The sequence below is a fragment of the Anopheles stephensi genome, chromosome 3 (genome assembly GCF_013141755.1).
Source record: "Anopheles stephensi strain Indian chromosome 3, UCI_ANSTEP_V1.0, whole genome shotgun sequence".
Classification (NCBI taxonomy): domain Eukaryota; kingdom Metazoa; phylum Arthropoda; class Insecta; order Diptera; family Culicidae; genus Anopheles; species Anopheles stephensi.
In genome coordinates, this window is record NC_050203.1 from 84,174,270 (window position 1) to 84,189,228 (window position 14,959).

Here is a 14,959-nt window from a genome sequence, read left to right on the forward strand (position 1 = left end):
ATAAAATATGTGCCTTTGATGAAAATGGCTTGTTTTCGGGGTACAGTGCGGTATACTGTGCTGCCGTAATCTGATCGTTTATGTTGTGATGGTACGTGAGTATTTTGTATTGCAGAATCTTACGGCAGGAATATTTATGTCGCAAAGAAAAAGACATCGTTATAATAAGTCAATACTTTAAAAGTAAACAAATCTAACCCATTAGAAGATAAACTATCGAGTTATCATATCAAACGTTACATCATTACAAACCAGGATACTCGTTCTTGATGTCCGTGTGGGCAAGAGTCGCTTCACCTAGGGAATTATTCCAGAACCACAATAATCTCTCCTTTCCCTAGGACCCGCCCCTTCACGGTAGAGCTCCACCACGTGTAGGAAATATTGGTTTAGTTAAATTGCCTTTCCTTCGAACGGTGGTCAATCCTTGGCAACGCCGGTCAACCAGAATAGCCGACCGTAAGATAAGAAAGTCACTCCGTCCCCGTCCAGACAGTTCAAAGGAAAAATATACCGGTACCCCGGTCAGGATGGAGATAGATTAATGTATATTAAATTTACAAAGAATATAACAAGAGTCCCTTTTCGCCCCTAAAAACCATCTCCTCCATTTCTCACCCCGACCGACAGTGCAGGTCAGTCCATCCGGTGTTCTTCTGCCCACACGCTCATATCTCAGTGTTTTGTATATTTGCGCTCAACTAGCATTTGGTTTAGTGCACACGAGCACAAACAGACACACACAAATCTTGCCCCAATCACCCCTGGAACCGAGCCTGGGAAATCGGAAACGGATCGATCAGAAGCCACAGGGCCCCCGGTGTCCCACGGTAGTTTTGAGGTCAGCCGTAGTTGACGCTGTAGTTGATGACTGACTGATCTCAAGGGTCTTGTTTGCATACTTGGAGGGGCAAAAACGGAGGAAACGCTGCAAAGTTTTACATTCTTCGCAGCTAAACACCCGAACCGGAACCCTTCTTCTTCGATGGTTTAGTTTAGTAGTCCACAGCTTGTCCAAAACGGGAACCCTTTTTCCTAATAGGAGGTGCCTGTGCGTGTGTGTGTGTGGCCGTGCACGAACGTCTTGGACGTCCAATTCGTCTTCGCCTTTCGGAAAAGATGTTACTGGGGCGAGTGCGAGCGAGCACGAGGGGAAAAAGGTCATAGCTGAAAGTAAAAAGGAAAATTAATCCTTTTTCCTCTCAATCTAATAATAATGTAAGCCATATTTTCATTCCACCCCAGCCGGATCTCAGCCGGTCAGTTCTTGGGGAGTTAGAGAGCACACACTGATGCGGCTTCTTAAAAATGGGCATTTACTTCTTCACTGGGGAACGGGGAACAGGGATCGGGTGATGCCCAGCAGTGGAAAGGTACTACCACAAAACGCACACGTTTTCGTAAAATGGAAACATATTTCTCATACTTTATCTTCACTGAAGGACGAAGGAGACCGGGGAGGATCAAGGGTACCAGCCAAACCCTCATGCAAACGGCTTCTCCCGTTTAACCCGATACGCTGAAGACTTCTTTAGCAGCAGCAGGGTCATCTTTCGGCTCTCCGGAGAACGGAGTGCTGATGGTCCAGTAAAGGATCCAGTAATGTAAGCAACTCATAAATAAAACCCCAACCTGATGTTGCAAAGATGGTGGGGTTCAGACTAAATGGCGTGGGGCACACTCACACACACACGCCATGCTCGCTCGGGAGCACTCTGGTGCTGATGGGTGCTTTGGTGCGCTTTTAAACTAACACACACACATACACACAAAGTCCTATCCATCGGGTTTCTTCTCGGGCTGCTGGGAATGCTGTTTATCAGATTTGTTGGCCCGCATTAGAGTCCACTCCACTCTCGTAGACGAATCTCTGACCTCTGATAGTTCTAGTCTAGGTTCAACAATCCACAAAATGTTGTGCGCCGAGTTGATGAAGATGGAAGGAAGCACTGTTGCAGGGAAAACTAACCTTATCTAAACAAACCAAACACACACACACCCAGTCACAATCCCACCCCGAAGGCTGTGGAACGTGATCGGTTGGTAGGAACGCTGACTAATGGTGAGGTCTGTGGGGAGGTGAGTAGTCCTTTAATGAAAAGTCGGAGCTGTCCGAAAATATAATTATAATGTAAGAAGAAATGTGTATGCAAATAGCCGAATACGTATACAACATCTAGCGAGGATTGTTTAATTTTGGGTTGCTGTTGAGAAACGTTTGGAGAGGCTCAGGACTCAGGAGTCTCTGGGCGAAGAAGTCGAAAGAGCTGTAGCGCAGCTTGATTGTAGCTTTGGATGGTGTTTCATTCCTTTTTATTGCTGTAATGATGGAATGGGAGAGTTCTCCTACTGGTCAGACAATCTCGAAAAAGCGTAGCTAGATTTGCTTCGAGATATCCTCAGGTTACATGGAGCTGTTAGAATGTTCCCGAAGATTGGTGCATAAAAAGCAGTTGGCGTTATTGAGAAATATTTTGAAATTATTAAAAATTCTGCTTATTTAAAACTAACATCAAATTTCAAACTCCATCAAATTAAACCCCACACCAATGGGGACAGTTGTTTAACTAAACACACTGTAGCTCATCAAAATCGGTTACATATCTGCAACGCGGGGGGGAAACAAACCAGTGGCGAATTGCTCATCATTATCACCTAAACAACGACCGATCTATTTTTTCGACCCACGCCACCACCTAATGCTCATTAGACCACCACACATACAATAGCAGCAGCATCAAAAACGACAAACAGCAAGGAAAAAAAAATTGCGTGTTTTTCTTACCCTAACCTGTCTCTCTCTCTCTCTGTGGCTTCGTGGGGGAGCACGGGGGGGAGGGTGGGCTGGTCGATGGGTAAATTTTATGGTTCACAAAATTAGCACACGGGGCAGTAAAAAATACTGTCAGGCCGCCACTGCCATTACACCATATCAAATATCATTAAATGGAAAATTAATACAAATGAAGTACCGCGCGCCTCCATCGTACTCTGCGCCACGCTCCCGTCGGGCTTCACCCTTATCATTCCATTACACTGTCACCAGCATGCGGTAGGAAGGGGGGGGGAGGTGATGGGGAGCTATTTTTTGCCACCTCTCTCCCCTTCTCACCCCCCTTACCTCGTCGATAGTAGCACATTTGCTACCGGCTGCGTGAAGGATGACGATACACATCGGTCCCGATTCCCGTTAGGGGGTAGTTTTATGTTTCCGGTCGCCGTACTCCAGCATTTTCCAGGAGGCTGTCACCCGAACTAGGACGCCCGCTTCTGGTGATGTTAATGGACGCATTGGGCGCTCAAGGGCGGGGCAGGATCCGGCAAAACCGAAGCCGTAATAAACATCTCATATATGAGGCACACATTTGTTCTGGTAAGGAGGTGCTAGAGAGAGAGAGGCGAATGGGGAGGGAAGGGTGGTATGTACCGTATGCACTCGTGCGTCTCATAGCACAAATCATGGCGGCAACATAATTGCCACTCTTTCTACACAGGGGCGCGCAATCATTATTACACACAAAAACCCAAACCTCAAAGTACTGAAGGACAACCACGATGGATGGATGGATGGGGATAGAGGGCCGTGATGGGGTCCTGTCAAATGAAAAGGATTGACTTTCGATCTATATATGTGCCCAGATGTTGCGGCTATCATCATCACCATCATCACCATCATCACCATCATCGTCGTCATCGTGCTGCGTGCTCGGAGTGGAGTAGGGTTTGCAATTAAATAGAAAACGATATTAAAATCCCCAACCGTTGTTACCTCGCCCCCACGCCCTCTCACTTTGCTCCTCATTCTCTTTCCTCAGCTCCCCTTAGTTAATAATGGGTGTGAGTGCACCTTTTAATAATATTAATATCGTTGTACACTCTGCCACTGGGTGTGTTGCTACTGCTGCCACTGCCACTGCTGCTGCTGCCACTGCTGCCACTGCTGCTGCTGCTACTGTTGAGCTAACCTATCAGTAATGATAATATTAACAGTACTAATAGTAATGCTAATGGCATTCCATGTTCGACCGACGGCAGCCATATTTGCAGCGCCGGGTGGGTGCAAGCCAGCTAATCATATTGCCATTTTGCTGCCACCAGTGTTATCATGCTTTCACTCATTAGCCTCTCGGCTAGGCGCCACTGTTTGGGAGGTGTGCAAACGCGTTCCGTTGTTGTTTTTTGGGGCCAGGAGCTGGCACCCAAAAAGATCAATAATAACAAACCAATTCCAATACCGTAGCAGAGGGAGAGGGAAAATCATTACAACAACGGCGGGTGGGTAAATCCTATGCACACACTTTCAAGCAATGAAGCGATTTTGTCGTACAAAAGCATTAGTGGATAATTAAAATTATTACTTTTCAATAGCGAACGCACAACAATGGGGGAGTTTTCCTTTTCTAAATTTTGCAATGGAAAACGTGTTGATTGGCAAGCAGCAGCAGCAGCAGTTGCAGCGAAAATGACAACTCCGTTGTGCCAGCAACGAGATAAGCCGCATCAGCATTTACATCTCCGGATGTCATGGCACTGCGTTCTGAGCGGGTGTCAGCTGGGTTGGCTGGTTTTGTTTGAAGTCCCCTAATAATGCCCGACCCGGCCCCGGACCCATCCAGCACCAGGCGGTCCAGGATCACAGGCGCATGCATTTCGGGGTGAGCGCGACCACGTTCGCTGCCTACCTCAGCTAGCTCAGCAATATAATATTGACCGTGTTGTGTGTGCAAATGGTGTGAAAATGAACGCGTTGCTGTAAATCGGTCGAGGGGGAAAGTGTGCGACACCCCAAACAAACGCAAATAATAATTGACACTAATGGAAAACTGGGGTCCGATTTCAAATTATTCTACACTAATTTCATTGCATTTGCCGGTGTGTGCCGGTGGTCGATCGGTTTGGCTGGCAGGTGTGTGGGCAGGAAGGCGAGAAAGGGGTGGTTTTGGAATTCTATGAGGTGGCCCCACTGCTATATTTAATCGCTATTTACATAAAATTGTCGCCCGACCGTGCACCCATCATGCGCCACTCGGCATTGTTATTCGATTTTTGATGGAAAATTTCATTAATTAGGCATGGCAGTGCACACACGTACAGCGCATTAGAAATGTCTCTCTTTTTCTCTCTGTAAAATAACAAATTACATGAGCAGTTCGTAGCTTGTGCGTACTGAGGTAATAGAATGCATTAGGAGATAAAAATCCTTTCTTTTTTGTGGTCACTTTTTCTGCTGCTGTAATTACATTTTACGCAATGGAAAACAAAACTACATGCAATAACCATGTCCCCGATGAACACGATTACGGCACAAGAAAATCATGCACCAGTTTTGTAAGGATTCTTGTTGGCAAAGTTTCAAACAACCAGCACACAACAATCACCACCGCTTGCCCGTTTCAGAAGGTCAGCTAGAAAAGGAAGATTTAAAAATACCACCACCGATGGGATTTGCAACAATTTGCAGGCATTTTTGCAAGGGAATTGTGCAATGGGAGTAGTGGGGTGAGTTGGAGGAGGGGAGGGGGGGGTGGTGTTCCCCGCTTCCCATTGGTACGATAAACCTGGTGGCCATCGTCTAATCGTATAACGTTTGGAAAAGCGGAGCGAAGAAAAGTAGTTACGTATGCGAGGCCGAACGGAGGTTTTCCCCGATTTGAAGGTTACGAAATTGCATTGCGGTGTGGCGGGGGCTAGTATGTGTTGCATTCGGGATGTTTCCACACAAACCTTAACCTTAACCAGTTTTCCAACGCTTATTCGTGGCCGGGAAAGCAGAGGTTTCCCGCAACAGAGAACGTTACCGATCGGCGACCGTTAAAAAGGCGCCTGGCGCCTTAAAGTATGCATTCGTCGGAATAAAATTTGATGCGGCTGCACATGGCAGGCGACTTCCTGTCCGCTTTTGGTTGCGTAACTCGTGTGTCCATTTTTGGCTCATATCAAAAACAACCCACACACACACACACACACACATGCATCCCACAATACAGGAGAGCAAACATAACAAACAAATGTGTCTACCAAGAAGCACATTAAGGAGAGAAAGGGAGAAAGAAGGGTGGAGATTGAAGATTGAAAAATCGTTTGCATAATCCACCGTCCCCATCCCTTCATGGCCAGCTTCCCCAACACACACACACACACACACTAGATTTCTCGCCGGTCATCACACACCTCGGCAAAGGAGAAAAATAAGGACATCCGCTTTTTATTGCGCCTCACAAACTGTCCATTACCAACACAAACAAATCAGCACACCGGGTTATGGTGTGTGGGTGGGTGTTTGGGGGTGGGTTTTCGTTCATCTTTGAAGGTTTTTCTCGACAAACGGTTTTTCTTTCTTTTTTTTTCGTTGAGTTGAAAGGTTTGCTGCAGGGCCAATAAGACCTCCGCCGCCGCCGTCGGCCGGACGGACGGACAATAGTATAGTGTGAGTAGACAGCAGGCAGGGGGTGGGGCTCTCCTGTGTGATATGTGATATTCAATTCCTGACACCCTCCACCCACACAAAGCCCCCTTCTTTTTTCTCACCCACTGTGAAGTATTGAATGGTTTTCTATTTTCCATTCTCTACACAGCGAGCGAGAGACCACCGTAATGGCTCATATTCAGCATACGAGTGCGGTGGAAGGGAGGCAGTGAGCAAGATGTGGAAATTCGTCCTTTCTTTGTGCCTTTTAAAATGACCATCTCGGGTGAAGTGTTTTCTTCTTCTTGCTCTTGCAAAGGAACCGGATGAAGCACCAAAAAACCCCGGCGTATCGGAATATCAACGAGCAAAGGCAAAGAGAACCGGACACACACCTCCCCCACCACCCCCAGCCCGCTGGTAGTGGTTTTCCTTTTTTGGGGAAGAAGTTTTGCTTCCCACTTTGATTTGAATGTTGTTTTTTGTTTGGTGTTGTACGTGTGTGTCTACGTGTCTGTGTGAATAGTTCGGAAAGGAAAATCTATTCATACACAAATAGACATTCGAAACGAGTTCCAACTCCTTCTAAGCAAGAAATACAGGAGGAGGAAAACAGCAAACGTTAGAAAAACACACGCTCATTCTTGCGGACACTCGCAAATATATAATAATACTAAGAGGAAGAAGAAAGACCGTATACCCGTCTCAAATGGGCAAATAAATCGGACTCGAATATTCTTCCGCCTTTTTTCCAAGGGGTGGTGGGATGAGATGGAAAATCAAAGAGGATCCCTTCGGTGTGCACCCTTTGGCAAAGGACATCTCCCTCCTTCCTTTCATCACTACCCTTCGGGAACGGTTTGAGAGTCCCAGCACGTGGTCAGACACGCTCGGTCAGGCTACGCATGAGCGCACACACGATCACCGTACATGTGTAGGTGCACACAGATCGATAAGTGGACATGATGCTGCAATGCTTAACGGGACCGGCATACGAAGACTTCAAGATAGACACTGAACGAATTTATGGCCGGCGGACCAGTTAGCAGAGGGAGAAACGGAGACAGTGAATCGAAGAATGAAAAACTGCCCATTATAATGGTGGAGAGTTCCCTGAGTTCGATGATGAGACCTGGGGAACGGGGGTACTTTCTTCTTTCGATGCTCTGTACGAATCCTGCGCACTTTCTTAGTAACCAGGGGTTAGAGCGAACTTTCTCTTTTTCTCTCTCGCTCTGTTTATCCTTGGTGTATCAGTAAAGAGAACCCTTCACACGTTGAAACTCCAACCAAAAACCAGACTTCAAGGAAGGGTTGGTAGAGCAGGTCGGAAGGAACAACACACACACACACACACACACACGACCGACCACCTCAGACGATTGTCCAGCAAAGGTCCAGGGGGGTTGGAAGGTACATATGGACGCAATTGTATGCTGGACAAAAGGTACAAAGATAACGGCCGTCTATCGAGAAACGAAAGCCTGAGAGTTCCCCCCAAAAAAAGTACGAGTAAGATCAACATCCTTCTTCTACTCCAACCCTCGGACCCTTCTCCGTTTTCCCCCACCGTCTACCCTCTCTTACTAAGGAAAAGGTAAGGATTTTCCGCGATTGTCCGGAGATGGTGCTTCTTTGCTCTTTGCCCTAAGTTCGATTTTGGTAGTCCCCAACAAAAAAAGAAAATCCCGAAAGAGAAGGCAACCGTAGTGATTCTAACGGATTCTGCAACTCGCCCGCGGGAGTGGCAAAGACGAATGAGGTGTCACAATGGTGTTGCAAAAGGAAAAGGCACAGAGAAACAGAGCGAGAGAGAGAGAGAAACTGTGTAAGGGATAACAAGGAATCAGCACCGGCCGGGCATTGATGATGAAAGAGCCTTCTTCGGCCGAACGTCGTTAGCGTTCGTCGACGCGAAGAAGGGTTTGTGGCACATGTGTGTGAGTTTTATTTATTGCCTTTTTCATGTATAAGAGCAGAGTACTTTTTAAGTTAAAGTTAGAAAAATAAAAAGCTTGCTAATAATTTCAGGAATAAATAAAACAAGCTTAAAATGAAGTGTCGCTTAAGTCACTGCAGATGAATCATGCGTGCGAATTGTCTCAATTGGCACGAAAGTACACACGGACACGACTGATTCAAGAAAATATTCCCTTGGCCCTTTTTAACCCCTCTCTCTCTCCTCCATTACGCTTCCTTCACAAGAAGAAAATGAGAAATCGCACAGTGGAATGGAAAAGTCTCGGAACGGAAATCAAGCGAGGATGAAAAATTCAAAACTGAACGTTCGTTGTCCGTTGCCGTGTGTGTGAGTTTGTTTTTCCTGTTTTTTAAGTTCCTGTTCGTTTGTCTGTTTATTTGTTTAGCACGTGTGCGGGTGCTGAAGGATGAAAGGACGATCCAAAGGAGAGAAAAGGAAACAAAACTGGCCCGGTCGACTGCGGCTACTCCGAATGTCCGACGGTCCGTCCGTTTTCATCCCTTGCGTCATGTGTGGCTGTGTGGGGTGAGCAGTTTTTTGTTGGCTTCATTTGGGCGCTTGTTTTTCGGGGAGGTAGGGCAGTTCGCATTTTCCTTGTTGACAGCCGAGAACGAACAGTCGGAGCGACTGATAAAATGGATATTGAATTGCGTGTTTGTGGATACATAAATATATTTTCATTTTAATGCACCGAAAAGGAAAGCAAAAAAAAGCGCACAGAAACAATATCTTCTAGAAGCGTTTGTTGCCATCCCTTTCCGACCTTTTGTTGTGTTGAGTTTCCCTCAAAAGATTGGACAAGAATGTATCAGTTTCCTTGGGCGGCTAAAATGTGCCTCACCGTGAAACATTTGAAGCGAAACGGTCAAACTTGAAACTTATAATTTTCTTGCTACACGCAAACTATTGAGTTGTTTTTAAATGACAGCTCGCCTTTGGAGGGTTTTTTTATACGTGGAAATTGCAATCCACACACGATTCGTTCGTTGGAACCATCAAACGTATACGTACTTCACCAGACGACGGCGCAAGTACCACGCTGAAAGGATGTTAATGGCGCAATGAAAGGAAACCGCAAATCTTATCAGCATGTGATGGTGGTGGTTGTGGTGGTTTATCTTCTCATCTGCCCTTTTGTTTCACTTATCCTCTCTCACTCTCGCTCAATCTTGTCCCTCAACAAGCACCAGAGAGATTTTCCCCCTTCAGCATTTTTTTTCTCCCTCTGCTCGGTCTTGCTCCCGGTGGGAATGAATGTCAGGTTCACGCCAGGATAACCGACATTTATCAAATTTGGTTAATCTACCTATCAAGAAGGTCCTTCCACGTTTCTTCCACCCATCAGTCCAAGCGGTCCCCGCAAACAATAAATGGCGAAGGGAAGGAAAAAGTATAAGTGCCCGCCGTCCCTAACGGAAACTTGTTCGCCGGTACGGAGTGCGGACTACCGCAAAATGCCGCATATAATCCCCTCATTAGGCGCCGAACTTAATTTGCCGGCACCGTGGCCCGGTCCCGCGTTGGGATGTGCCGGGGTTCATTCATTCCCGGTTTTTTTTTGGTTTTGTTTTTGGTCGTTTTCTTTGCTCATGGTTGTTTTACGGCAGTGGAGAATTGGTTTAAAAAAAAAGTGTGGTGGCTTGGGAAAGGTTGTTTTTTTCCTCCCGCCAGTAGCTGATGACTTCAAGTTGGTGGCGGTGAGAGATTTTTTTTTCGGGTCGGGTTATGACGAATTCTCGTCCGAAAGGAGATGCAAAACCAGAGCTGACCGAAATTGGGAGGATAATTTTGGGTGGGTTATTGCGAAATGGGATTAAAAAAATTGTTCTACCGCAGCTTCTGAAGTAGTTGTATGGTTGTGAATTGTTGCAATTAAACTTTAATGAAGTTGACGCTTAATATAAAGTATTGCGTATTAACAGCAAGCACTGTATAATGAAGGCAATTCAATGCCAAATATCAAAGACCCAAAAAAACAAACCCGGAAACCAGCACCTCTGAATAGAATATTAATGCAACTCCGCAACTTGGATCTCATTACGCCGGGTTCCATTTCCAAGAGAAAAGGATATCTTGTCAGAGACACATTTGGAGATTATTTGAAACTCGCCTTTCCATGCACCAGTTTGCCTCCCGAAAACCACAAAAATTTTTTTAGTCAGATTTTCCACCCGCGTTCCGGAAACGAGAGGCACCTTCGTCACTGTCTTTTCCCAAGCTCGAGAGTAAAAAAAAATCCCCAAAACCCCTCAAAAATTGATGCTTTCATTTCAATGGTTTTCGCGTTGATCGGTGCTGTTAGACCGAGGACTGAATTTTCCCGGCGGGTCATCGAAGAAGATGAAGATCATGATAACGGTGATATGCCGGACGTTACGCTTTCGGCTTTTTGGCGATTCTGCAGCGAGCAAAAATCCAAAGTGACCAATGCAGACAGCGGGTATTTGTGTGTGTGCGTGTTTGTGGTTCTACGGTTCCCGGGCGTGAATAGTAAATCTGAATGAATTTCGTATTATCTGCCCGTCCGGGAGAAGATGCAGCGAAAGAGAAAAAAAAGCACACATTCTTGTAAGAGTTTTGAAGCGAAAAAAGAGGTTCACAAAACTTATTTTCCGCTTTTCTTCCGGTTGGGCGCGGAGATGAAAATGTGAAAAGAATAGCAGTTTCAGAGGGGGGGTTAGTGCCCGGACGTGGTTGGTACAAAAATGTGGCGGAGCGGGGTGCACGTTACATAAACAACATACATTTAATTTTATGTGAAGATTTGGACACCAAACCACCCACCGACCCTCGATAGCCATGATGGGCTGTACGGCCGGACGACAGCTGGTGTCCGCAGCCGATCCCGTCTTTCATCGTTGCTGGCGTCCGCTTCCGAGTGAAGCCGGAGCAAAAAAGGGTTCATTTTTACTTTCTTCACCCCTCAGAACTTTGGAGGAAGAGGAGGTGTTGGTGTTGGTGGCGGCGGAAGGAACCAGCGGGGACACGGCGCAATGCGTAAAGGCAGGAAAAGCGAAACAACCACATTAACATCAGTACCAACAATGGATTGCAAGTCCTTTCGGTTCGGTTCGTCTTTCTGGTGGAAATTTCTTTCGAATTTCCCCAACATTATCCCAAGTCCCTCACACCCCAAGGGTACGGTGGTTGTCTTGACCACGGCCCAGCACCAGCCCCACGGTTATCGGTATCGCTATCCCTGCCGAAGAGCAATGAGCTGAATGAAAAAGGGAAAGATTTTTCACTTGATTTTTCGCCTCCTTTTTCCCCTTTCCGGTAAAGAACGGAAAAACACTCCGGAAAGGATTGACGATACTGAGGAGGATGTCCCAAGCAACAACACAGAAAGAGAAAAAAAACGCTCGGTACTCCAACGGGGTAAAAGGACGCCTCGCTGGTCGCCGCCTGCTTTCGGCACAAGCATTTTCGATTGAATGTTTTTCTTATCTCCATTTTCTTTAGAATTTCTTATGAACTTTGCACCCCGAAAGGACCACCGGCCGCAACAACCCGGTAGCAGCTGTCTTCGGGAGGAGGTTTTTTTTCTCTTCTCTCTCCACACTATAAACATGGTGGCCGAATTTGGGATATGCGTGTGCTTGTTTGTTTGTTTTTGCACTCTTTGGCGCCGGATTTTTTTTTAAAAGTACACTACGTTGGCCACAAAATTCGGACATACACACACACACACACACGTATGCAAGTGTTGGGACACATCTGCTGGGGCGTGTTGGTTGAATCCTTTTTTTGTTGGTTGTTGTATCACTTCCGTTTCGCTATCTAATATCCTGCGAAAGGGATGAGATGTTTTAAGGGAAAAAAACCCCGGTACAAACTCATTGTCCATTCTGGCATAAAAGTGTACGAGAGTGTACACCATAACTTTCACGAGGTGTGTTGTTGTTAAACTTTCCGGCGCCATCAAATTGAGCGATAATTTCCGCTATTTGTTCATATAAATGGAAGATTTAGTTTTACAGCAAGTATGATAATGATATTTTTAAATAATTTGGGGTTTTCCACGCAGTTCAGATAGTTACAAGCTCATGAAGTCTTCCAATGCGATTACACTCTATTCATGCCTTATCTCTTCTTTACTTTAGCACACTTTTTTATGGAGAAAAAAACTAAATAACACACTAGGAAAATCTATTTCGATGCAACAGTTCCGTTGCGATTTTGAAAAGTATATAAAACGACCAATGTTACGTACTAAGTATCAATAAAATAATTTAAAAGACTTATGGTTTTAACATTATGAAGGGTTAATTATTATCAAATCATCAAACAAAACCAATCAGAAAACACACGCACACACAAACAAATGTGGTAGGAAAAGAAAATAGATAATAAACTGAAGAAAACTACCAAATACCAATTGTAGGAATCAAAACAGAACGTAACACAACCAATATTCAAACACTAGAACACTCTCTAGTAAAAACCATAAGAAAAGAGTTAGGTCTCAAGCGTAAGATTTGCTGTACAGTACAAGGTGAGGTTCAGTATTATTCTCAGCTTAGCACACGAAGAGCCGCTGAGAGCTACCGAACTGGCAGTAAATTAAAGTAAGTAGTACAGTTATTAGTAGTAGTTTTAATAAGATTACGGGAAATTGTAAGTTCGCTGGATACTCTCGAATTCGATGGAACCAATAAAAACGAACAGTCGAGTAAACGCGTAAAAGATGATAAAGAGAGTGTGTCATATAGGGTAGGGAAAAGACGGTGACAAGAGAGAGATAGAGAGATAGAGATAGAAAATAAACCTTGGAAATCTGGTACTCACCGAAGTTGTCACCGTGCATGCCGGACGGTCCCGGTATTAGTCCGGGGATGCCCTGCAAACCTAGGAACGGGAACGACGGTCGGGTGTGTTCGATATTGCCATTCAGACCCTCGATATCGTCACCATGGTCGGAGGCAGCGGTATCGCTGCTGTTCGAATCTTCACCACTGGCCGCGGCCTGGAGCGAAAGCAGATCGGGATGTTTCTGGATGGAGTAGAGAGGTTCGAACTGGAGCGAGACATTTTGGCAAAGGATCCTCGCCCATTCTTCGAGGCATCCGGCAGGAAAGGGGAACGGTAACGCGGTGGAACACTGGGTGATGGGATTGGGAGATGGGAATGGAGTCAGTGGTCACTTACCGAAGGTACGGTTAGTGTGGGTCCTCCTTCAAGCGCTTGGCCGAGCAGGGATTCGCGCAGCTCCAGGCTTCGGTCCCGCTCGCGATGATGGTGGTGATGGTGCAGGTCGTGTTCGGAGGAACCGCGATGGTGATGGTCCTTGCTCTTGTCCTTGGAGCGATCGCGCTCGCGCGTTAGCGGATGCTGCCCAATCGGCAGCAGATCGAGCGGGATCGGGTCGTCCGGGCTGAGTCCGTGCTGTTTGCGGTACAGCTCCGAGCTCTTGGTACGCTTCTGGGGCGGTGGCGCTGGATTGTTGTCATCCGGCAGCTCCCATGGTAACGAGGTGGAGGTCTACAAGGCGTGCGGAAAAAGATAGAACACAGAGTTAGAAAGAGAGAGAGATACCAAGCGAGAAAGAGAGAGAGAGAAAAGTTTGGTATTACGGGTGATGCCTTCAGTTCCTGAACGGCAGGTGTCGATAATGATGAGTTCAGCATGGACGAGTTGGCCGACGTTCGTCCGCCGGTCGGGTTGCCGGTTGTAACATCTGCCAGACCGCGCACTTGCAGCAACTGGGCCGTTTTGAGGAAATCGCTTAATTGATCCTGGCCGATGTGTACCTCACCGTTGTACATAAATCTGCGACCGTGCGTGATTGGTTGGGGGGAGGTGGGATTGAGATGCGAGAGACACAGACGAGAGGATTAATTAGTATCGTAGTTGTGTTGTTGTCATCGCCCTTCCGCATGTGGGGCGATGCGGAACCCTTCTGTAAACACCGTAAATCTCGGCCGGAGTGTCCCGGTCGTACCATGTTTTTCGGTGAAGGGACTTTTTTTGCGCTAGTTTTACACACTTACCGCAGCAAATTTTCGATATCCTCCGAGCGTACGTCACGCAGGATGACAATCGGGTGCTCGCAGGGATTTGCTTTCAGTAGCTTGCGAAAGTAGGGACTACACGCGCTTAGCACCACCTAAACGAGAAGGAGAGAGAGAGAGAGCGAGCGAAAGAGGAAGAGATTAATGGGATTTGCCTTTCCACACTACTCTGCAAGGGGTACGTTGGTTCAACTTTTCCGGGTGTTCGTTTTTCCACGGGCTAAGTAGTTCGAGCTGGCTAGTTAATGCTGTTGCTACCTCTTTCCATTACGGTGACGATATTCATTTGCCAGAATTTTATGCTAATTTCGATTTAATTCGTCACTAGCGCTGTGCTGCCGAGCGTTGTCCGGCATAGGATTTCCCTAATGATAGGCGCCTGGGCGTAAGTGTGAGGTTTAATTACAAAGGTAGAGAATTATCCGTTTCCGGAATGCGAAATGTAATGAAGATGTAAAGTTTTGTACGCGTACGCGACGGATTGCTCCACTGGGAGTTGGTAGTAATGATTTATGGTGAGGATGGATTGTATCACGTGGCGCCATTCGAATGAACGACGAC

The 14,959-nt window shown here is 46.3% G+C and overlaps 1 protein-coding gene across 6 annotated transcripts in view; it reads right to left on the reverse strand.

Moving 5' to 3' along the window:
* The window catches only part of LOC118513807 (protein abrupt-like), a 104,815-nt gene that overhangs the window by 50,391 nt on the left and 39,465 nt on the right, over window positions 1-14,959 (reverse strand). For 5 of the 6 annotated variants that reach the window (XM_036060016.1, XM_036060014.1, XM_036060013.1 and 2 more), the window contains exons 4-7: window positions 14,378-14,493; window positions 13,961-14,156; window positions 13,536-13,868; window positions 13,176-13,380 (exon numbers count right to left, since the gene is read on the reverse strand). In XM_036060016.1, coding sequence (XP_035915909.1) covers window positions 13,176-13,380; window positions 13,536-13,868; window positions 13,961-14,156; window positions 14,378-14,493 — 850 coding nt within the window. The remainder of the gene's footprint in view (window positions 1-13,175; window positions 13,381-13,535; window positions 13,869-13,960; window positions 14,157-14,377; window positions 14,494-14,959) is intronic. The other variant, XM_036060012.1, reaches the window with a different exon arrangement.